Source organism: Labrus mixtus, chromosome 4 (assembly GCF_963584025.1).
Source record: "Labrus mixtus chromosome 4, fLabMix1.1, whole genome shotgun sequence".
NCBI lineage: Eukaryota > Metazoa > Chordata > Actinopteri > Labriformes > Labridae > Labrus > Labrus mixtus.
The window spans coordinates 13,518,853-13,545,066 of record NC_083615.1 but is presented as its reverse complement, the minus strand read 5'-3'; the positions used below and the strand labels follow the sequence as shown (position 1 = coordinate 13,545,066).

General features: G+C 42.1%; 1 protein-coding gene across 6 annotated transcripts in view; it reads right to left on the bottom strand.

Moving 5' to 3' along the window:
- Positions 1-26,214, bottom strand: part of LOC132972835 (unconventional myosin-IXa-like) — a 148,519-nt gene that overhangs the window by 91,573 nt on the left and 30,732 nt on the right. For all 6 annotated transcript variants that reach the window (XM_061035944.1, XM_061035945.1, XM_061035948.1 and 3 more), the window contains exon 2: positions 18,814-19,783. In XM_061035944.1, coding sequence (XP_060891927.1) covers positions 18,814-19,716 — 903 coding nt within the window. In that variant the 5' untranslated portion in view covers positions 19,717-19,783. The remainder of the gene's footprint in view (positions 1-18,813; positions 19,784-26,214) is intronic.

Genomic DNA, 26,214 nt, shown 5'->3' with positions numbered 1-26,214 from the left:
CAGTTTGTTTAATGTCTGACTCAACATCTTAGTGCTGCTGTGAAAGACTAAAAAGACAAACATGTTTGTTCATAGTGTGTGGCCTGAAGTTGAATTTCTGTCCCTGCCTTTGCTTTAGCTTTTGAATTTTTGGCATGAAACTGCAAAATTGCAACCAAAAACATGATTGTTCTAGATGTTATGGAGTTTATGGATGAGGCCATGTCACTGTGATTTGGTTGACAAGGATTTTTAATTCTTCTCAGTTTTGGATAAAGTTTTAAATAATAAAAATGCACTAAAGCAAGATTGACGCTTCTGACAATCGAACACAATGCATTCTGGTACATTGAGTCTCTACAAGACTTCATGGCTTTCTCAGTGCATATAACAATCATAAACAAGTTGCTCTGTTTAATATTAACCGTCCACATTAATGGGACTCCCACAGAAAAAAACAGGAAAAATTCCTTCTTACAACACAAATACCAGATTACTAACAGTCTAAAAATCACAATGCTACAAATTTAGCATGCTAACATTTGTTGAAAACAATCTACACAAAAGTCAAACCATAGCTGATGAGAAAGTTTTAGTTTTTTTTAGTTGTTTCTTTATTAGAAAGTGTGGAGAAAACTAATGTTGGTGCTTATAAAAGTGCTTAAATTCATCATGAAACAAGCGTGATAGTCTCATCCCAAATTTTATCCGCAACTGATTGAATATTTGTCCATGTCATCAAAAACAAAAACCTTTACCTTATAGGGAAAACCAGGAGATCACCAAAGCTAATCTACTCCCCTCCTACAAATATCTCACAAACTATTGAATTGATTCATGGTCCACATTAACGGTAGAGTGAAACACCAACCACTGCAGAACTGCAGCTAGCTAAAAACATGATTTTACTAGACAGAAGACACAGCAGCTTTAAGCCCTGCAGCTTTCCATATTTAGGTCAAACCTTTCTGGAGAAGAGCTGGCTCCCTCTTCAAAACGCTTTTTAAAATGAAGGAGCAAAACCTGGCAGATTTCAAGATATGTTGGTCAACAGTTTCCATTTTGTTGAAGTCCAAACCATAATTCACATTTTCCAAAAGAACAAATCAAAAATAACTCCATGTTTACCTGAGAGTCACCTTGCTGGTTATAACTCAGAGAGCAGCAGGTTAAAGGGCAGCTCTTGTGGATTTATCGTCCCATCTCTCTGCTCATGGACGGGGAGGTTTTGTGTTACCAAAGTGCCAGGGGAAGGAGGAGAGGGGAAGTTGAATTAGTGCTCTGTACGAACAGTGGATTTGGCAAACTAATTCAATAAAGGAGCATGGCATTTCCTCCTGTCTTATCTCTGCCAGTCGGGGGGGGGGGGGGGGGGGGGGGGGGGGACATTGCATGGAGGTGAGGGCAGTAGAAGAGAGACACTGTCCTACTTTGAGACTGCTCCATTTCCTCTTTGTCCGTCTGAAAATTAGCTTGAAACTGAGCCACCATTCATTCTTTCTTCTGCTATCTTTACCTCTCAAGTTTTCTTCTTATAAGCCGCTCTATCCCTCGTTTTCTTTTTTTATTTATTTTGCCTCTTTTGGCCGCCTGCACTTCTTCCTCTCTCCTCCACTTTCAAGCTTTATTATCTCCGCCGTCTGCTCTCTATCTTATCTCTTCCTTCTCTGAACTGACGTGTGTCAGACTCCAGGACGATGCTTCACTCTGCGATACGAGCAGCGAGGTCTATTTATACATCAGGCAGCAAAATGCGACGTGAAGCGTTCAACAGGCCACTGGAGCGAATACTGCATGTAATCCAAAAGACAAACGACACATGTGCAAAACTAAACACACACTTTGAGTCCCAGAGCAGAGAACAAACACAAAGTGAAAACTCAGCTGTTTAATAACTGTGTGATGATGCAGCCGTCATATCAGCATGTCATCAACCATGTTTATCTTTGCACAGTTAACAAGCATGAATGTGATAAGATGCATGTTGAAGAGCATTTTTCAAGCGTGCAAACAGGCACGTGCCGTCTTCTCTAACACATCACATCGCTTTCTACACAAGCTCAAAACGACTAAACACCACCCACGCTGCTACTCAGGATCACAACTAAATATTTGATCTAATGGAGAAACAAAGTGTCATTTTCTCTAATAACTTTGAATCTGGAACATAGGAATGAATGAATACATAAATATGCTTTTGCGCAGCACAAAGTGTGAAGTCATCTTTCAGAAGGATTTCTCTCAGACTGTTCAGTTATGAAGCCTCTCGACAATCACGTCAGGCTGAAACCAGATCAAATGAGACAGACACTCGTTTTCTAGTTTCCTACATTCATCCTACGATAGAGAGAAAATCATTGTGTTCGAGACTTATTATCTTATAATCTTAAGAAGACAGGCGTTGTTTTCCAAGATAGCTAAATAACTAGATTGTTATCTTGAGATTTACCTCCTTTGTTGTGGCATAATCAATCATTTGACAAAGTCTTTTTTTGTCACAGCTTATCCTCGTCTCGGAAAAGTTCGAACAAATACAGTTAATGTCACAGTTCTGTTTACAAATGTGTGTGGTGTTGAGATCATATAGACGTGAGCGCCACATTTCAGAATGTGTCGCTTCATCATTTAAATGATTTCCCACGATGAATTTTAAGCATCAGCAGAATCTCACAAGTTTAAGATTACCTTTAATGGCAACCATGCAGGTTTCTGTACACCGTGCTTACTGAGCATGAAGGGACATTAAAGTGACACTCTGCTGCCATCCTCCTTGATCTGTGGTCCACAGAGAGCTGCAGACGTTTAGATAGAGCATTTTTTTTTTTTTTAAAGTGGAGAGGAAGCGATAAACGGTGCAGACCTGACCTATTAAACACCTTAAAAGGGTCTTTACGGAAGTGAGAGCTCTCAGGGCACTCAGACACTCATCTTGATGCTGCCTGTTTACAAGGTGAACAAGCTGCTGGGGGGAGAGAGAGAGAGAGAGAGTCGATACGGTGGGAGAATTGCATTGCTTCACTTCTGAAGACTTTGGAGACGAGATGGCTTTCAGGATGAGACAAATCTGCCGGCAATACCCGCCTCATCTCGATTTCACTAAACCGCAGAAACTGGGACACGGGGGAGCCCGCCTGCTTAAAAAAAAAAAATGACTCTCTCGCTCTGTATTATTTAAGCGACGATTTCATCCTTCTTCTCTCATCCCCCACATCCTCGTCTCTTCCTTCTCTCTCATCCTCCCCCCTTTGCTTTTTTATCTCCCACCCCCTCCATGTGCCCCCCGGTGCTCTGGAGGGGTGGGTGGGACGGAGAGAAGATGAAGGCAGGGAGGCTGGTCGCTGCAACAGAGCGCTTTTATCTTCTCTCTGCAGGGCCGTGTATCAGGGGAGAGACACAGCTGCAGTGATACAGCAGAACAAGCACATCAGTGCTGTACGTTACAGATGGATGTTTTATAGTTTTACACAATATTCTTTTCAGTTTTAACATTTTACTTACTCTGTGTTTCAAATACATTACTTGAGCCGGATTTACAAGAAACGTATGCAGTAAGAGAGGCTGTGAAACAGAATGAAACTGAAGAAGTAATTACAGAGAGTGGACATTTCAAGACTCCGATGACCTACTTCTTGCTTTAACATTATTCACAGAGCTTGTAAATGCATGCAGTGTGGTTCAGCATCAGACAAATGCAACTGATTTTTGGGGAAGGTTACCTTTTTTTTTTTCAAGCATAAGGTTAATCATCCATAAAATGATAAAACTAGGGTTTAGTTTTCAGCAAGCAACTCAACAGGAAGGTGTCTTTTACTAAATATTTATGATAAATTAAGTCAAATACGATGAAAATCAACAGCTAATAAATCCCCTAGAAGCCTATATATATCTACACATGTCCTGTTCTGTCCTGTTAAGCCTTGCTGCAAACCCTTCGGGGACAAATAAAGTTGAAGTTGAGTTGATGTTGATGTTGATGTTGATGTTGCGGCATATTGATTTTGGCAAAACTAATTCTTCAGTCTCATTCTTACAAATAGGCTCACTAGCAAATATGAATTTGACAGCCTTTCCTTATGCGTAGTGTACCTGCAGAGCACACACTCATAAAAGACTTAACTCCATTAAAATCAAGGTTGTGTTTTTTACTTTACATTCAGATGTTTGTGACTTTGATAATCTTTGTTTCTAGTGTCTACTCATGGAAAAAATGTCAAAAGACACTGGGCGAGGTTTCTGCTTTCAGCAGCGAGCAGAAATGAGAGCGCATCATGCTGCCCGTTCCTCTTTCCATTGTCCGTCTCTTTTTCCATCTTGGCTGTGTTTGCTTTGAGGTTATTTGGAGTCAAGATTGGCTTCTTAAAGTTCCTGCCCTGCTGCTCCTATTCCGTTGCTCGGTTTACAATGACAAGTTAATTTATAGAGAATTATCCCTTTAATCTGAAGATTTATGGAGGTTTTGATCTTGCCTCAGATCAGTTTTAGCTGCTCAGGTCAGATAGCCAACTGTTCAATCCAAAGGCTCTTACTGCCTTCTCCTGCCTGACTACAAGCCCAAATAAGTCATTAAAATAAGTTTTGGTCCAGTTTTCTAATTAACTTTCTCCAGACTGCACAAAGCTAATTGAGCTCATGGATCTAACTGATCTAATCACTAGAATGTAACGCACAACTTTTCCTGAGATTGAACATGCACACTCCTGAAGCTGCATGGCTGCACAATGAACAACCCACCACATTACCAGAGTTTATGGCATGCAGCAGCAGCATCATCCGTCATCTGCCCTCTTACATGCTCTATTAGATTAGATGAAACATTAATGAGCCCCACGGGGGAAACCGGGTCATTGCAGCAGCAGAGTACAGGCTATAGATCAGAGCTCAACAAACAGGGCGCAGTGAGAATAATATGAATCCAACCACAGCATCAGAACACATCCACAGGTTTTCTACTCTTTGCTCTTTGAAGGACCAAAAAATAGGTCAAGACCATAGAGTGGATAAAACATGGAAGAAGTCTTGGTGACGTCACCCACCCACTGATTTGTGAAGATGAGTTATGAAGCCCAACAATGGTGGTCGCCATATTGGAAGTGCTGACTCAAGCTAACTTTCAATCAATCTAGAAGCAGGTAAAGAGGTATAAGAGAGGTTTTAAACCTCCTGGATAACAGATACAACACACCTACGATCCAGTCAACTAAGCCACGCCAAAATGTATGCAAATGCACTCATAACACTTTCATGATATCAAAACCTATAACTTCCTCCACTGTACAGATTTAACCTATTTTTTGAACCGGGTTCTTATCATGTTTTTCATTGGGCCCCATTTTAATATTGGGCGGCCCAATCGGGTTTTTTTTTTTTTTTTGCAGCCCGTCTCAACTGGACACTGCAGATTCTTTTTGTTTTTTTGCACTTCTGAATTGGCTTAATTTTTAGACACCATAAGTTGCCACTCGGTCAAGCGTCTACAACGATGAGATCTATCAATGTGACACAACACAAAAAGATCTGACTTATTTCTGTACTGTGCAACAAAGACGTTAAAAGCAATGGTTGCAATTGTCTTGTCTTATTATGTTAACTTAAAGTCAATAAAGTGGTCAATCATGCGTCTCATTTTGCTGCAGGATGCATACATGCCAAAATACCCAAAAAGGGACTCGTGGGATGTTTGAGAGAGGAAAAGCTATGATTGATTAATGAAAGCAAAAGTACAACAAAGAGAAAACACATGAAAGGAGGACTATGCTGCAGAAAAGGGCAAGAAGAAGAAAAAGAAGAAGGGATGCTGCGTACACTAACACACAGTGCAGCTTTGTATCCAGAGAACCAGATAAAGCCCAACACACACAAACAGGTGTGTGTACAATAAAAAAAGACAAACCCAACCAAAGTATCACCTGTAAGGCTCTGTCTGGGAACCTGTTCAAACCTCCACCACACACTCCCGCTCCCCTTTTTCATTCACACAACCGCTCTCACAGGCACATCTGCAACCATTCATTTACCCACAACACACTGCTCTGCTTTCAACGGAGGGACTGAACGTGACAGTACATTTGGATACAGAGGGGCTGAGTGAGGATGGGGGTCTGCTTTGTGTGAGTGCATTTAAAACCTGTTGAAACCTGATGGATGACGCTTCATGTGTAAAGTTGTGTTTGGTGAAGAAGTACAAAGACAGTGTTTAGGACGTCTGTTGTCTGGAGCTCTTTTCAGTGATCCGCACAGACGGACAAAGATCCTCACAAACAAAGACATAAGTAAGCCAGGGATGGCTGCAAACAGACCGCTGCTGACGACATCATGTTTATTCAAAAACAAGAATATAACTCAACTTGTACGACAGCTGAACCAGATCCCATTGTGCTGAAAGTGCAGTTTCACTAAAAGCACAGCAATGATTGCAATTATGCACCGCAGCAACCTGCAGATGCTATTTTTTATACAGACCGTGTTGATACTCAGCACTCTATTTCACGCTGTCATCTGTGCAGGCAGCTTTATGCATCCCTATTTTATTGTTTAGCTGTAACCTCTAGTTACTATGGTAATTAAAATGGGAACCAAAAACAGGTTAACAATAACTCTGAGAATGGATGGATGGTTTTAAACACAAGTCTTTCATTAAGATAACCAGCTTTGTGTTCTGTAGCTACAGACAAAGCTACTGTTTTGTTGTTTTTATTATTAATGTGAGCTAGTCTCAGTTTTGACTTTCCTACCTTATAGGTAGAGTAAATGGACTTTTCTAGTCTTCTGACTACTCAAAGTACTTTCACACCACAGGTCACACCTAAACATTCACACAATGATGGCAGAGGCTGCTATGTAAAGTGTCATCATTATAAACTAATCCATTCGTACAAATGCACAAAGCCGACAAAGTAGCGGGAGCTACTTGTGGTTAAGTGTCTTGCCGGTTTTCAGGTTTTAGGATGTTGGGGTGGCACCAGAAGTGGCCGATCTTCAAGGGGGGCTTGTGCCACCCCTGGCCACGTCTCTGTCACTGACAGTCTTAAAGGTACGAGGGCATGTTGAGTCTTTGAATTCTTTCTACTGAGGAAATAGACCCAATGAGATCAGAATCACAGGAACACTGATTATGGAAAGAGGTGAATCTGTTTGTTTTTATTAAACTATTTAAGGATTAAGAATTTAAAAGCTTCCTTTTGTAAAGTGCTTCGTAATTGTGCTTTGAAAAGACTATTTACAGAAATGACAGAAACATTTGTTTAGAAACTCGACAAACATTTCTTAAAACTCTCTTTGTAACACCATATGATGCTCCGAGGCTACAAATTAGTCTGAGGCAAAGCTTCCCCAGAAACTAACAAACAAAAGCTGAATTTGTTTCTTTAACAAACTTAAAATAACTTTTCAAAGGCTGAATCACGACCGCAGACTACAGAGAGAAAAGGTAATGAGAAACATGCTGCTGGTTTTTGTGTTTGAGACCAAATGAGGAAAAAACAAGACAGATGGAAATTTAAATACTGGGAACTTTCTAGGAACACAAATGCAATTCTTAAAAAACAAGATGACGAATTATTGCAGGCGACCCTTTCTCTTTTGATTAACGCTGCTTTATTACATTAGATTTGATTGATGACAGACCAGTTAACAGCTTAAATAGACAAGATGGGTAACACAGATCTGGTTAGCTGAATTGCTCCAATCTTCCCAGATGGCCTCATGTCCGACTACGCCTTCTAATGTGTACAATCTCATCCGTCACTGATAGCTGTGAAACTCTGTGAGCATGGCACAGATTCAATCAGGCCCATTTGGACGATCAATTTCCTGTCGCGAGCCATTTTCTAAATGTGGTGGGTGGAGTCGTGGAGTGGAGTCAGCACAAAAAGAAAAATGAAGAATGGATGAAATGTGACAGCTTCTCACACTCACAGAGCAGAGAATCACATCACCACCAAAAGTGAGGTTTACAGTTATTTTTTAACTGAAGCGAATACTTTAACTAGTAGCAGAAAATCTCACTTTTCATGCTTTTGTTCTGCTATAAGTTAAGTACTTGGTCCTCATAAATATGCACTAATGTGTTCAATTTAAACACAATTTAATAATTTGACATAAAGACAAAGTGACATTCTGCAGCTCATTTATCATTTCTTTTTGAGTGGAGGTATTTTATCTCTGTGTGAATCGTCCATGACTGTCAACATCAGTAATACAGGGTTGTGGTGGTCTCTATGGTAGCTTGATTTGGGTTAAAGAGAAAAACTGCTTTGTTTTCAGGTACTGGAATAAATCATCCCGTCAGAGAAAATGTGCAAAATCCAAATCTAAAAAGGAACTGACATTAAATGAAAGGCAAATATACAAAAAAACATAATATAACTACATATAGTATAATACTATAATAGATTATAATCACAGACAGTTTAGGTAGATATGAATTTTGGGTTTACAGTGCATGATGACACACAAAAACTCAGTAAAATGTCTGCCATGGTTTAGCTCCTGAGTTGCTTCCTCCCCATCCCCACAACAACAATATAATCCTCCATTGTAATTTTATACTAGAATTCAGTATAATCAAATTTGATAGACTTCGCCCAACTCTTATGAACATGGAGTGAATATATGAATACTTTACTTGATGCTCAGAGACAGCTTTTGAGAAACGGGAGAACCATTTAAAACATTGCTGAACGATATATTAATCATATTTGACCTTAAATAAGTAACAGATTAAGAAGTTAAGACAGACGGGCTGCAGTGGGAGCGGTGAGAGCAGAAACCTTGGCTTCTGATACCACGTTGAACCTTCTCCAGGTCAACTATACAACCACAGAGTTTTTAGCACACTGTGTCCAGCTGTCTGCGGGGATAAATGCACACTGTACCGAGTTTCCTGAGAGAGGAAAGCAAGAACGCTCCAGAGAAAGGCCAGATGAGGGGGAGATGGGGAGATGGGGATAATCCAGTGAACAGATGTTTGGGAGCTCATTGAAGAGCGTTCACTGCCCAGAGGATACGGATTATAGAGACTGAAGTGCTAACAGGAACATAGGGGGGCTGAGGTGGGCTATGTGATTAGCCAACACACAGTGCCACGATAGCTAGCCAGCGCGGGACTCTGCGAGGTGAAGGCAGCGGCCATTGTTAAGCCTCATGTAATGAAAGTGGGACACATTCTGCCGCTGCTGATTGAGAAAAGCTGGGATTTAAAGGAACTCTGGAAACACAATGTACAAAAAGGGGGTTGTGTGAGAAAACAAGAGTGGGAAGTTTTAACCCAAAATACCCCTTCAACATTTGACTCCCTATCCATCCGTCTCCTGTTTATATGAAATAGCAATTTTCTGATATTTCTTCCATCTTGATACTTATTCCAATAGACTTGAGTATTAGTCATTGTTGAGAAACTCTTTAATATAATTTAACAGCTGTTAACAACAAACCGGGGAGGGGGCAGGGATGTGAACTGCTATAATTATTAAACAACCGGGCTCAGTACAATGAAGTAATCAAAGCTAGAAACAAGCTGAGCTAACATTAGCCGCAGCATGGCTAGTAGCCCTACTGAAGTCTGAATAACTTTCCAAGACCCCTGATTTTCTGTTTTTTTGTGTTTGTTTTTCCTTACTTTTACAATTCAGCTTTTAATTTGAGAAATTGAAAACACTTAATGCTGACTTTTGGCTAGCTTTGACTAACATAACACGCTAAGCTAGCACCGCACTGTTATTGCTTGCTAACATCGCGTTTTACTACCTGAAATTGCTTCTTCCTTTCGCGCTATGAAACAGAAGATGCTAGATTCAGCCTTGATGTTCAATATTTTAAATTTAAAGGAACTGATCATTCTGTGTAGTTTTTTTTTTTACAAACATAATATGCTTTTATAAAGAAAGCACATTCTTGTGTTTGTTTACTGTAAGACAGGAGACATCCAGCAAGCACATACAGAAAACATTATCTACTACATAAAACCTAACTTTTATGGTAGATGGTTTTCAAGTTGTGTAATAATGCACTGTAGGAAGAAATAACAAATATTTGGCTTTTAAATAATGGTATCAGATTGGCGTATTAGCTGGCGCTAACTTTGATACTGATAGCACGTTTTTTTGGCCAGTATCAGTAGGGGCTTTTGCATCCATATTGGAAAAATTATTATAGCCTACTAAATCCATTTCAGCCGAGTTTTTCTTGTCCTCAAATAACCATGTGTGTAGCCCTCCAAAAAGTGAATGAGAACTGATGTAACCATTCACTGAGGGAGAGGCTCCCTCAGGCACAGACCTACAGTGTAAAGTGCCTTGCAATAAAATCCTCCTGTCCTCTTTCTGCAGGGACCTGCTCTGACGGCAGAGAGCTTTTGGATGTCTCATTGTGATTTAAAGAGCAAGGACACAGTCAGTCGTTGGTGAAAGTCTGTCATTCCCCCTGCTGTAGGTAGGGCTGACTGCTAACACGTTTTGACAGGAGCTTCTTCTCTGCCTCAGACACAGGCTCAGACACACACACACAGGGCAGTGGAAACGGTGCAGAGCAGTGGGAATAAAAGCAGCACCCACTCAATGCACACACATTGAAGAAGAAAAGTTACATTATACAGCTACAATGAAAAATATGACAGTAAATGCCCCATTTTTAAAGGCTTATCCAATCCCCCCCCCCCCCCCCCCCCCCCCCCCAAAAAAAAAGTAATGTAATTCAAAAGTGTAATGTAATTCAAAGCAAACAAAGTTACTGTTTTTCCTCACAAATAATGAGCATATGGCTCTAGTTTCTGTTTTTTTTCCATCAGCCAATAACTCAAGTCCAGGTATCCAAATCAGCGACAGGAAGGAAAAAAATGTTATCAGAACATCGTCATGCCAAACTGCAAGCCTCGTCACAGCCTCCTCAGATTCAGGTTCAGTGGGTTCATTTACAAGAACCATGCAATGTTTCTGTATAATAAGTGTGTGTGTGTGTGTGTGTGTGTGTGTGTGTGTGTGTGTGTGTGTGTGTGTGTGTCCAGGCTATATGGGATTTAAAGCTTTGAGGTGCGTAGTTGTCTGCAATCTGAGGGTCTGTGGTGCAGGATCAGGGTCCTAATGCAGCATCCGACACACTTAACGATACACGGACCTTTGAACAGACACTCTTAAAACCAGAGGGCCGAGGCACTACCTGGAGCCATCTATCAGCCACTGGAGACAGGTCCTGTCCCTGAGGGCCGGGTTAAGAGCAGGGGGGGGGGACATCTGGATTGGAACCATCTGGTGAAGAGAGAATTGGGGGGGGGGAGATGGGGAAGGGAATCCTGATGGCTACTAATGCAGCAGGCAGGCAGGTCTTCTGGCCACACCATCAGAACAAAGACAGGCTGTAATCTGGCCCCTTGGGGCCCCACAGGAGCCTCCTGATACAGCACCACACAGCTGGGGTCAGTCTCAGAGCCTCAGACGGACTTCAGGAGGATTTGAGGAGCGGATGCACGCTTCTCATGCAAGAGCACAGTTCAGCTACAGACATTTCTAAAGCAGGCCAGAGCTGCCAACACCGGTCAAATTACAACGACTAACACACAAAAAAGGACAAACACCAACAACCAATGCATTAATTATTAAAGAAGTGATATTTGTTTAAAATGTGTTTGTTTTTTAAGCAATTACTGGACATATGCCAGCATCACACTGCAGGCCAGTTGCCAGGTTCAGAGTAAGAAAGTCTTTGGCAGTCAGCTGCAGCCAATGTGTCCATCAACAGCTGCACGACCTCTCAAAATGTCCTTGATTTAGAATCGTTCATTGCATGTGTACGGTATATTATCTGAAGGTAAATAATGGCTGTTTCTCGTGCACAGCAGGATATTCTGCATGAACCTGCCAACGTTTTGTTCAGATTTATGACTTTGTGTGAAAGTCCATCCAGCTCGCATCAGAAACACAGACAGATGATGTAAACGTGTATTTTCTTCCAAACTCATCCTCCCCTGACAATATAGAAAATCTGCCTCCTTTATTGTTGAAGATCCAACATGGCGTCAAGGATCTTTAGTTTCACCACCACATTGAAACAGGGTGATAAAATAAAGAGCTTCTGCAGAACTTCAGCATCACAAAGACCTACAGAACATCCAGTCCTTAAAGGTGGGATGAATTAAGTCGAATAGAAAAACAATATTCACAAAAATGTGAACATGATTGTTCCTTGTTTTAATGTTTTAGTTATTCTGAGCTGAATCAATCTGGACTGTGTGTGCAGGGTCTACTGAAAAACATCTATAGAGCCAATTCTCATCATGATGTAGGAACATGTCACTGAGTGCAACAGTGAAGATAACAGAAAATAACAGAGCACTATGGTTGATAACGGTACAGCAACACAAACAAACAATACTTGGATGTTCTCACAAAACAATAAGAAAAATAAAGAATGTCTCCAGTATTTTAATCACTGCAAAATAGGTATCTAACTTTTATGTTCATATATATCCATCAGCACAGTTATATATATTATGTTTGTCTGATCTTCAACCAGCAAACACACTCAAACAATAATCACATTTCCCACTGTGTACTTAGAGATTTCATTGTTAAAGTCAGGGACAAAAAAAGAGTGACTCAGATTGTCTGAAAGCCCCCCAAAAAATGACAAGAGAACCAATCATCTGCAACCACAGAGGCCGAGTCCTTCCCATCAGCCTGCCAGCTATCTTCCCGTCAGCGCTGTCCTACTGTACAGTCACATCTGTACAGTCGCCTGCCTCTGAACGCAGCTCAGATTACACACTGCTGCAGTAACTGACCATCTGCGGTGTGATATGAAAGACTTCTTCATGACAAGAAACGATTCCGGCGTGCGATCATCAGAGCATAGAGAGCTGTCAGATGATCCCGCCGGCGTGATGTCATGCTGACCGTCTGTCCTTGTTAACCATGTGGCTGCACCGCTGTGTTTCTGAGAAGCGCCACACAGCAGTTACAAAGCCTGCACTGTAGCCAAAAGGTCATATGACCGATCCCTGCTGCTGCTGCTGATGTCCCCGATCAAGAGCTGAGGGGCGTCAATCAAGAGAATAAAGCTCTCAATGCAGCCTAGTGCTCCAAAATAATGAATGAAGAAGGAGACTGTTGGGTTGTTCGTTCAAAGCCACACACACACACGCACGCACACACACACACACTGCGGAGTAGCAGAATACACACATGCACACACATACTACTGTGTCCTTGGGAGGAGAGCAAAGTCAGTCACAGCAGCACACAGCAGTTTTCTTTCAGTGGAGGGGGAAAAGGGGAAGTCACAAGTTAGAAGATGTAGGGAGGGTGTGTGTGTGTGTGTGTGTGGGGGGGGGGGGGGGGGTGTTGGTGCGACAGAGACCTGATTTGCCAATATGGGTACAAGATGATGTCTCTTTTGACAGGTCTATAAAACAATTTAGAAAAAAGGCCCACAACAGAAAAGAATAAACTAAATATTTTTTAACTCCTCATCTGAGCTCATGTTTGTGCGTTTACATTTTCTGCTCTGAGCAGGTTCGCTAAGTTTTGTTACTTGTGGATGTATTTTCTCGTGCTTTTTGTTCAGCAAGAGGGTGAGTCCTCCAGACAGACTCCATGAAGGACTAAAATAGCCTCCCCTCTCTTCTGCTGTTGACCTTGCACTTCACCGTAACACGATGTGAAGCTGCGTGCTGATGGCCACTCTGCTCAGCTGGAACACCCACAAGAGGGCTGAACGGGGAACCAGAGGTCGAGGGAGGCAGGGGTGAAGAAGCAGCAGGAGAGAAACGGAGGCTGCATCAAACTTTTCCATTTTACTCTTAAGGCAAAAATGGAGGAATGTAACCCCCCTTTTAGGGATTTTGATTTAAAGCACACCCTGTGGTGCAATTTCAAAATCACTTTCAAATGTTGTCAATCAAAAGACTAAATAGAATTGATTTGAAATGTTTAAGAACAAGGTTTAAAAAGTGATATTTCAAAGGCCTGCAGGTTCCCCTCCCTCCACCCATTCATGCAGTCAGCAGTAAGCTTCTTAAGCGAATCCAACAAGAATGACTTATCTCAGTCTACCGCACTTACGCAAAAGTTCTCAAATCAACGTCCAACCACATCAACCCCTGCCAGAGAGACATAGCTCATCCTGAGAAATGTTTTCCGTTTGACTTCAGACTGTCTTTCATCAGGCTGGTGCAGAGCTGATGTCCAAGTCTGGGCGTCTACTGTCCTTGGCTTGTCGACATGAATACAGTTTTAAAGCCAACAGCTGACACAAACAGCCCTTGATTTTTAAAAACTTGTGCAACTGTTAGCATGTTTTTTCTATTTGTGTTTGGTGCAGAGTATGTTTCTATCGTTTTAGCCATATGAATGTCACCCAGATTCTGACTATGTGGCAACATGAAATGACCAAAGGTAAAAATTCTGGATAAAAATACAGAATCTGATGCCCTGTCAATATTTCTGGAGTTGGCATGCAGCAAGAGGAATCATGTATGGAGCTTGTGTATTTTTACAGGAAGGAAAAATTGAGCAGAAGCTATTTAGCACATAAGGAAACCAACAGATTTGCCAGAATTTCAATACTTCTTCATGCATTTAAAATCCTTCTTATTAGGCTTGCTGAGCTCATATTTTCAGCCTGACTCGGCCTCAGGCAGCCAGTCAAACCTTCACAAAGTGTCAGTGAAGCAGTGGCAACATTTGACCGAAGCAAATCATTCTGTAATTGGCATTACAACTTGAGGGAACCAAAGTATTAGGTGGGTTGAACTCAGATGCTTCGTTTCTTGGCTGGCCTCAAACTTTTAGAGAGTGGCTGCTGAAAAGAAACACGTCAGGCCCTGAAGCATTCACAGCTGCACATTATGTCACTGCATCCAGCTGCTGGTCATGCAAACAGTGCTTTGTGGACATCATGTTCAACTGTTATTGGAAAAGCTCCAGCACAGGAAAACTGTTAAGTTACCCGATGTTTGGAGTGTGTGAACAATTGTATGTGAGTGACAAGTTCATTGTGTGACTTAGTGGCTTTGGCATGAGTGGTTACATTTCTCTTAAGGTCACACTGCACATTATACAAACTGTTTGGGGGGGAAATATAGTTTCTGTTAGTTTGAGTTACTGCAAATTGTGCAAAATGCTAAATATATTTAGTGGACATTCAAAGCTTATCATGTTTGTTTGTTAATAAATATATATTATTATTGCTGCAACTTCCACTAAAAATTGTTTTGTTTTTTGCCAAGAGTTAGAGAAGAAGATTAATACCGTGCATGTGTTCTTAGAGTTAGCTACTGTTAAATTAGCTTAGCATAAAGGCTTGAAATGTTGGGAAACAGCATTCACTCAAATGCACCTCTAAAATGCATTATCAAGTTATATCTCGTATGTTTGATCCAAACAAAATCTACAGTCACACAGGGTTTCTTTTTGAGAAACTTAAGCTAGGTGCTAGCTTACTTCAGAGAATGCAACGTTGCTGCTTCCACAGCACGCCATACACCAGTTAATTGTTATTTTGTGTGAAATGTATCCAACTAACTGTTGTACAAATGATACAAACACTGTAATTCGGGTGTTTAGAAATGCTAAGAGGTGAAACCAGTTAGCCTATCTTAAAAAGAGCCAAGATAGCTTTTTTCAGATGTTTTCAGACTTCATGCCAAGCTTGCTAGCTACCTTATGTTAAGACATTCAGATACAGATATTAGTATTCTTCTTCTCATCTGAATATTATTGTAACTCTAAGGTAATCACATATCATATATCATAAAATGTAAAACTATTACTTTATGATTTTGAAAAGCTTCAAAAGATGGATATCATAACATATTAGCGAACGTAGCCATGTTGTAACGAAGGTAAACAGGCATATACAATTTATTATTTTCTCCTTGTATTTTATCAAGGGATGCATAGAAAAACTGTTGTGTCTCCTATACCTGGCACATTATCAATAAGATCACAAGAAAGAAACAATACAAAGAAAAGTAGAGCAGAGCAGAGCAGTCCTCGCGTCCTTTGCGTGTTTGTCTCTGTGACATTCAAACCAGCACCTTGTTTCTCACACCTCGGTCAGACAGGTGATTGATGGGGAAGTGATAACACAGGACACAGTCATGCTCCCACACACAGCACACAAAGCCACCACCACCACAGTACACTATCCAGTTCCTCAGAGAGATATGTTCCTCTATCCGTGTTATTATCAAAAACAAGCATTTGCAATCCGCCAAGCGCTGTCACCTCTGGCACCTGAGCTCTGACAGGTATTCAGTCACCACCGTCAAATCATCACAGAGTGATGTGCAACCGTGCACGTGACGCCCAGCTTCAACAACAGCTATGCGGTGTACAAGAGCAAAATACCATTTATCATTTCTGACACGCGTTATACATTCCTTGTTTGTTGTTTTAGAGATTCTTGGGATGTATGGCATAGCGGTCGTCACATGATATCTGTGAACCTGAAAAGCTTCTATTTGAAGGAAATTTCACGTAAAATCACGGTTAAAGAGGCTACAGTAGGATTGTCAACATGTTCAGTCCTATGAAACTTTTAACCGACAGTATCAGAAGTACAGTAGCTTTATGGGGGGGGGGGGGGGGGGGAACTGCAGATTTTCATATTTTCAAACTGTCACGAGCAATATAGAGAGAGCAACAGTAGTCCATTCAAATTAGAGGTACATGATGGCCATGTTTTGGTACTGAAACATTAACAATATTTCAGCAATTTAGACATTTATTTAGACAATTTAGACAATGTGCAAGAGTTTTCTTGTCATTTTTGGTCATTACAAACAAGGCATTAGCCAAAAATGGGTGCCTAGGACATCTGTTTTAGTTGCCATGGTATCTAAAAAGGTATCAACATTTGATTTTTACAAGTATCGTATCAAAGTTTGAAATTATTGTTCTGTGAAAAAAGTGTAAACATAAAAGCAGCTGCAGTTGTAAGTTTCATCCCCTGAAGGATCTAGTGGGTCTAAAGGGTGATTCATGATTTCCAGATGACAAACCGTAGATATACATCTGAGAGTACAACAGCCCTGTTTTACTGTGCAGGCCTCCACATGGGACGCACATGGTGTCAACATGCACAGCTTTGTGTTGACATGACATCCCCATACGTCCTGACAGGAAGCTGTGTGCGTGCAGAACAAAATGGCTGCCAGAAAACAACAAACCATCGGGAGGCATGCTCACTGAGTCCTTTCTCTAAGTCTGTAGAGCACATGTTGCCCTTCAGGAGACTTTCCCAAAACATGAAATTCCCAATGAAATTCCATAATCCATAATCCTTTATTGATCTATAATCCGAGGCGGATTAGGTGACATTCCATTAAATGTTTTTCTTTTTCCATCAACGCAGAGATTGGGCAATGTAGAAAACCCAGTTTCTGGGTCAAATAATACACATAAGAGTCATATGTGCTAAAGCCGGGGCTAAATATAGGTTTTCTCTGTACGTCGAGGGATTCCAGTCTCAGAAGGATATTTCTTTAATCCTTTTCATGCCTCGTTTCATGAGCTGACATTCCAACACCAGAGATATAACCTGCTGACTCCTCTGCAGATTTCAGCTGACTTTTGTCACTTCCTTTCTACAGCTGGAGTGTCTAAGTCAGTCCATATGAACCACCTTCAGCTTTCTTTGAGCTGGCAAGTCTATCCAAACCATTGCAGCTTCATAGGAACCAAAGGAACAGGATATTGTCCATACAATATGCCATTCATAAAGGAAGGGGTCATTACAGCTTTACTGCAACAAGTCTTGTTCTCATGGTTACTGATCTTTACTTGACTATATTTAGTCTTAACCTTTCTGTAATACCTTTCATCTTATGGATAGATACTTGACAGATTAAAAAAATACATCTTTAAAATTACAGTTCCATTCTAAAAAAAGTGTAATGTTGCATAAAATGTAAATTAAAACTGAATTTGATAATTTGCAAAACACTGCTACCCTATATTTTATTGCACATATCACAAAGAAGCTGAGAAAAATGTCAGTGTTTTTGTAAAACGATACGCCCCTTTAGTTCTTACAAACAGGGTTGTAATTACCAGAGAGACTCTGTACTTTCCTTGTGTGGACATCGTCTCTGTCGCCAAACATTCATCTTAGACTGAACTTGTAACATACTGAAGTCTTTTTTTTTTTTTTTAAAGATTTATTTTTGGGCTTTTGTGCCTTTAATGGATAGATAGAACAGTGGATAGAGTCGGAAACCAGGGAGAGAGAGTGGGGAACGACATGTGGGAGGGAGGCCACGGGCGGGACGCGAGCCCGGGCCGCCCGCCCGAGACGACAGCCTCAATACATGGGGCGCGCGCCCTATCCATTGCGCCACCAGCGCGCCCCAACATACTCAAGTCTTAGGAGGTAAATCAGGACCTTAAGTTCTATACCTATTCCTTTTTCTTTTTTTTAGAAGGAATCAACAACAGACCAGAAAGAAAAATAAGATATGAGTTTCTCTGGATTCAGCTAAAGGTAAAGGTCAGAAGACGTCAGGGTTTCTGGGAAAGTTTCTGCAGTGAAAGAGGGCTAATGGATTCTATGTATGCTGTCTTATAATCAGGTACGTTTACTCAAGCACAAAATAGCAGACATAAAACACTGAAAAAGAATCATCAACAAATATCTCTCCCATCCATGTCACCATTTCTGTGGTGGAAATTATGTAAATTAAAATCTGATCCTCTGTTCTTTTGTCATGACCAGATTTCAATAAAGTTAACCGTTTTGACTCTAAGCCATCTACTGAACATAAAGAACAGATACAAGACTTTGTTAGCAGATCTTCAGTAACATTTGTTCAATACAGCAGGCTTTGTCAGGTGACTTCCTTACCTCCAGCACCGGCCCCGCTCCCAGGATGATCTGCTCCACTCCGCTGGCGAATCCCTTCTGGCTGAGCGCCGTCAGGTGATGAATGAGGAAGTTGGTGCTCTGGGTCTTCCCTGACCCACTCTCACCAGAGATGACTATGCACTGGTTCTTCCGTCGCTGCAGCATAGCGTGATAAGCCACATCTGCCACGGCGTAAATGTGAGGCTCCAGCTTCCCGAGTGTGTGGTTGTCGTACAATTTGACGTATTTAGGATTGTAGATTGGCAGGAACTGGAAGGGGTTAATCACAATAAGAATACTCCCAATGTAAGTGTAGATCTTCTCCTGGCGGAAGCGTGCTCGAAGGCTTTCCAACAGGGCGCGCTCTGTAAGCTCCGGGAGAGCGCAGAGGTCGGACGGTGGGTCACTCCCTGCAGGCTGAGGGAGGAAACCCCGTTCCACCATGCGCCGCCGCTCCTCAGTCACCCGCAGCCACATCTGCAGGCTGCCGCCATAATGAATAGATCCATCCAGGTTCTTCTCCCGTAGGAGGAAGCGGTAGTCCTCGCCGCTGCCCAGGCTGGAGCGATTCTCCAGGGCAGTGCGAGGCCACAGCATCATCCGCTGAACAGGGCAGTCGTTGGGGTTTAGGATCCATTCCTCCCCGCCAAACTCCTTCACCTCAGCTAGCACGTAGCATTTGGTCCGCTCCAGGCATAACCGCTGGATGAGGAACTCGATGGCTTCAGCTGCTGTGGTGTTCTTGCGTGCGCTGACGGGGCAGTAGATGGTTCCCTCAGCCAGGGCTCCAGGATAGACGCGCAGGCTGAAGTCCTGGTCCTCCAGGCGCCGCCGCATGCTGCCACAAGCGGTGGCCATGTTGGCGCTGCTGGCGTAGCTGCAGCCGCCATCTTGTAAACTCATGGTGGCGCAGCAGGTCCCATCAGCACACCGCTCTCTGGGCCCGCAGAACTGACTCAGGACATCCCAACTGGGGGAGGAGAGAGAGGAGATGGAGGAGGTTAAATATGGAAGCAGAGCAACAAGACATCATTTCAAACACCAGTTCATGTCCTCAGAGCCTCGGGCATTTCCAGTACACTGAGTCACAACGGGGTCAGCAGAGTCATGGCGATTCCATCTGACAGAGTGGAGCGACTCAATAGGCTTTCTGTGTTGAATGGTAAAGGGAACAACTATCACAAACACCACAAAGGAAGAGCATGAGACGAGTCAAAGAGAGAGACAAGAACTGATAGACATTCAAAACAATGAGGAACAGTAGCTGCTTCATGAATTTAAAGGGTACCTGCCAGCTTATCAGAGCCGCAAACCCTGTGTGAGGGTGTGTGCATGTGTGTGCATGTGTGTGTGTGTGTGTGTGTGTGCTCATGTGATAATCCAAAGGCTCTAGCCGCGCGCCAAGATTAACAGCTGCCACCTTCCACACAAAAGTGGCTGTAATGAGAGCACAATGGTGTAATTCACCACTTCCCTGTTGATACTGAACACAGTACTCCCTTCTCTCTCTCTCTTTAGACACACACACACACACACACACACACACACACACACACACACACACACACACACACACACACACACACACACACACACACACACACACACACACACACACACACACACACACACACACACACACACACACACACACACACACACACACACACACACACACACACACACACACACACACACACACACACACACACACACACACACACACACACACACACACACACACACACACACACACACACACACACACACACACACACACACACACACACACACACACACACACACACACAGCGTCCAGTTTTACAGACTATAAATCTCCAAATGTGATGTTGTGAAGATAGGCCTTTAAATAACTGTAAAATATTCAAATGATTTTGCAACAGAGTTGAAGCTGCAAACACTGATTATGTCAAAGACAAAGTAGTACTTCCTTGTTTAAAAGGGTAATATACTTTAGTAAAGGGTTAACGTTTTTGTTTTTTAATGTGCTTATTCTGTTTGTGTACAACATGTTTAAACTCATGCAATAAAACAGATGCTGACACATTTTCATCACAAACTAAATCTTTTAAAAATGATGTGAACTAAAGGGCATGGACCAATACGTTTGAACTGACATGCTTGTTTTTGGGGTCATTGTCAGAAATGTGTTGAATTCAATATACATATGTTGTGAGATTATTTTTTTATTAGAGAGATAGGACAGTGGATAGAGTCGGAAATCAGGGCGAGAGTAGGGAATGACATGCGGGAATGGAGCCACAGGTCGGATTTGAACCTGGGCCGCCCGCATGGAGGATTACAGCCTCCATACATGTGGCGCGCGCACCAACCACTGAGCCACCAGCGCCCCGATTTATTATTATTTTGACCATTGCATTGCAGGTTTTTGTTGAACTGGTCTTACTGCTGAATTAAAGCAGATTCAAACCTGCAGGAGAATACAGTACATGAATGCAGACAATGCAGTTCAAGATTTCTATTTTCCCTTGCTTTGTCTTGTAATGAGACTTTCATTCAGTATGTCGTTCACCTGACAGATGAATCATCAATATCCCCGCGGATGAAACCACTGGAGGAGAGATCACGACCCAAAAATGTAAAAACAAGAAATCTGTTTGAATGTAGGTCAAAACCAAGACCACCACCGAGAAGGCTTAATCCCCAAAAGTCCCAGTGTGCTGTAACCCTCTTTAATAATCGTACTTTTTCCGAGTCAGTGCACTTTGTCTCATTTTTCCCCATTCTTTGCAGGTTTTCTGTTGTTTTGGGATATTCAATAACAACATGAAAACTGGTATTTATGATAAGAAGTTTTCTTTGGAAACTGGAAACCATTGTCCAAAGGCAGGACAAGGCATAAAATATCAATCAGTGAAACAATTTCTGACTTAACTGTGTTGTTATTACGATTAAAAACCTCTCCCCAAAGCCCTTTGAGGCTTTACTAAATTAAATACTGGTATGATTTTCAACATGTTTGCTCTCAGCTAAGTGCATTTGCTTGATAGATTTAAAAAACAGAGAGAAAAATGTGGAGGACGAGCCAGCCAGTTGTCCTTTAAAATGCCCCAGACAGAGCCTCCTCTCTCTCCCTCCTGCCTGTCTGGAGTGATCCTGACCACCTACAGCAGTCTGCAGCATCCCACCTCCACCAGACAGACTCAGAGAGAGAGAGAGAGAGAGATAGAGAGGGGGAGAGGGAGAGGGAGAGGGAGAGGGAGAGAGAGGAAAGAGAGAGAGGGAGGAAAGAGACAGCTGGGTGTCTGTGAGAAACAAAGCGGTGAACTGTGAGGGATAAAAGACCGAGTAGAGGCAGCGAGAGAGAGCTGGAAAAAAAAAAAAAAAAACAGACAGAGCTGAGAAAGAGTACACAACATGTCCCCTGGGACTGATACAGCCACTCACTGCGACACTAATGAGCTTTTCAAATAGGTAAAGGTCACAGGTTCAAGTCTATTATGCAGAGATGCAAATACAGGAAGTATTCATGGTCTGTTTGTGCTGTCCGGTGGTGTTCTTTTGTTGGATGTCGGGCTGTACTCTCACAAGTAAAAGGACAAAACAAATGAACACACAACATCTGAAGGCTTCTATTTGGCCAGACTGCAGATAGATGTGTGATGTGTGAACAAAGAAACAGCCTGGGACATTCACAGCGAGCGGGTGGGTGGGTGGGGCGATGCCATCGTTCAGGTAGTGTTGAGTTTAGCTGATTTATACTCTTAAATGGTCACCTCGGTTGTCAGTATTTTGTTTTCCACGGTTGTGTATGTCTTGTAGAAACATCCTTATACATCGTAGTGATGTCACCACTTTTTTACGGGCAGAAAAGTGCTGGCTGTGCGTGCGCTCTGGAGTGCTGAATGGAGCGTTTGTGCGCCGGAAGAACAGTGCTGTACAGCCGCTGTATGATCGACACTGCTCCGTTTCTTTTTTACTCCAGCAGACATCGAGCAAAGAGGATGTGGGTACAAGACATGATCTGTAGGCCGCAAAAATACAGGGAATATCATAAATTGGGGGGGAAAAAAAGGGACGGTGACACCAACGGCGCCTTTCTGAAAAGTTCAAAGATTTTAAACTTGAGCGCTCTGAGCTGACAGACAAAAAAGGCAGAGCGCTTAGAAAAAAGAAGCTGGGTGCTACACTTTCTCTCCTGGCACTTTTGTGACTTTTTGTCTTTCATTTCGAAAGAAAAAGTGATAGAGTAAAATCCTCTCTGATGCATAAATGATCTGTGGGAAATCCCACTCAAAAACAACCCAGATGTCACCAAATAAAGGATATTAAGGATTAGCAGTTTAAGAGATAGGAGGGCAATCTAAATCCCTACTCCTGGTGATGATTTCTCCCCCCTAGCTGGGTATACAGTAAGATGATTTCTCCCTTTGTTTAGCCTTGAAAGCTAAGCCCTCCACCTATCACAAGTTGAAGTGAGACCCCCTTCACTGGAGAAGAGCAGAACATCACTGGAAGAGTTTGGAGAAAATTAACCTTCTAGCCTGATTTCAGTGGCCCGTCTGCTGAGACGTTATGACCCATCAAAGTGGACAGCAGGAAACATCAGAAGTGGCTGAGAAGTTGTGATGAAGCGTCTGATGGAGAAGGGGGGTGGGGGGGGGGCTGATGAATGGCGTTTAGCGGTTAAAGGTCAGAGTGAGGAGCCAAGGTTACATTCCAGCTGAGGCTCTGACACGATCACGCGTGTGGAGCAACAAAACTGGCTGAGAAATCGTTTTTGGGAAGATGGGAACAACTTTTTTCTGGCATTTCCTCGAACAGCTGCATGCACTGAGGTCATTCAGCAGGAACTGGATGGCTATTACACACGGAGCACAATGGATAAACATGACCTTTATATTGTTTGTTCAGCGTTTAGAGCAAAAAAAAAACATGCATGAGGGGGATTCGGAGATGACGGATGAGGCTGGAAATTGATAAAAGTCGGACACGAAGAGGAAAGAAGGAGACAAGGTGAGATGAGGCGAAGGAGAGACGAGAAACAAAAAAGAGGTGAAGAAGAAGATGGAGCTAAACGTCTTGTTTTGACACGGTTGAATGTGAAGTGCTGACAGCGTGTCGAGATAAGGAGCTGACGTGTTGGAGGAATGAGTTTGTACTGTAAAATGCACAGAGATTGAAAGAGTAGTGGACGTCTTAATGAGAGCGTGCCAGTCACTCGACTGCTGGACCGGTTCAACTCCAGGTCAACGCCTTATACAGCCATCACTCAGGTAGAGAGGAACCGCTAATGTTAGGAAACAGAGCTCCTTCAGAATAAACATTAATATTCACAAGTTGTGTCAGAGGAAGGGAAGAAGGGTTTCGGTACAGAGAGGAGAAAGAGCGAATGAGTGGACATGAGAGGGTCTGCAACAAATGTTTTCATGACTGTTGAATTTATTATCTTCAAAAATTAGAAATGTAGCAACAAAAAAAAAAAAAACAGCCCAAGGTGACAATTTTCAATGTCTTTGTTTATCCATCTAACAGTCCAAACTGAGAATATAACCAGTTCACGATCAAATATGACAAAGGAAAAGGAAATAATCTGCACTTAAGAAGGTGAAACCTGAAATAAGTTTGACTGAAATGTGTCGCCTATTCCCAAAACGTTTTCGCATTAAATTATAACAGGAAGCTGTCTCTCCATTAGAAAGCTCCAGATCATGTTTGATCAAATGATGATCTGATGCTCTTAAATATTCTCTGAACATTGAACTGAATAATCAAATGTCCGCAACAACTTCTAAGAAATCAGTGTTGTATGAAGTCTGCAAGTGCACACTGTGGCTGTCTGTGTCCATTAGAAGATTATTAAGAAAGTTTGTTTTGGTGTTCAGATGAATTCATTAAATATGACAAACCAGAGCCGAGCCCTCCAGTCTTCAGACAAAGACGTATCATTCATTATTCATTAAGAACAACCAAAGTCCTCTAAAAAGGCTTCACAGTTTTTTTAATTCTGGAATTACAAGAGGGCTCAGAGGTTAGTGGACGTCAGGAGCGCTGGATGATGGCGTCATTAAAAAGTAGAACCCTGACACTCTTTAATATGAGTTCCTGAAGCTTTCCAACGTTATATTCTTCATCATAAGCCTGTAGTGTTGAAAGATGTCCCATCTGTCCTGTCATAGGAAGAGCTAACCTCAACAAATTCATAACAACGCAGCTTGTAAAGCAGTGAAGTCTTTCCAACTCAAATCAACTTTACATTATTAAGTTCCACGTACATAAAAAGTCTGTTAGATTAGTGGGACTATCAGATCAGAATTTGTGGAGGTAAAAATGTGAAAACCTTGTATGCCTCTGTGTGTATGTCACAGCGATCTGTAAACCCGTCTACAGGGAAAGTCATTATTACTAATTCTGCAAAACCCCATTCACACAGAAACAAGAGTTTACCACACACTTTATTATCCTGCTATGGAATTCACTGCCTATAGTATTGGGCGATACTGAGGTACCTTTGTTTATTTAACAGGGACTCATGCAATGAACATCGCTTCCTATGTAAAACACAAAGTATAAGACTAAACAGTAAAATGATGATTGATAAGAGGAAACAGTCAGTGGTCACAGACTTACTTCAGTTTCAGCCACTGTTTTACTTGTGTCTTAAAAACTCTGAACTCTGTCCGTTTCTAAATTTCAGATTTGCATAATACTGGTTGAAAACACAGATTTTTTCTAGCTCTATATTAGGGCCACACTACGGTAAGAAACCCTTCCAGCTTTTTCTCTGGCTGGTTGCATCGACGAAGAGGTATGTCTCTCATCTTTTAAACCGTTAAACCTCCAGATCATTCTTTGGCACCGAAGACAGAATAGATAAACTGATATTTTACAACAGCTGTGCGGTAAAAGACGCATTGAATAACTGCGTCTCTTGAACAAATGCATTAGAGGAGTCAGCGAGTCATAAAGCTCACATAAACGTGTAGGGAGAGCTTCCGGCGACAGGCACACATCCAAGATATTAAATACAGACGAGACGTTCAACTCGACATGCAGGTCTGCAGGAGTAACACCCCCTCGTCTCCCACAGTCACCAGTTTAACAGCAATAAAGTCAGACCTCAGCATTCCTGGACACAGTTTAACACACACAAAGACACACAGAGTCACTTAATCTAAAGACTATAGACTCAGCCAGTGTGTTAACTTCTTTGCACTGAAACTTAGTGAATTCTTCACTACACCGTCAGTAACTGCATTTGTAGGAAGGGAACTACATGGTTAACTCACAGTAATTCTTGTCTACCTCCACACACAATCACTCCCTCCCTCCCCTGATCACTCATCAGAGAGGATCATTCGGGGATTACAGGCATATTTAAACTCCCTGTGGTGTACTCCTCACCGCTGGCTTGCTGCT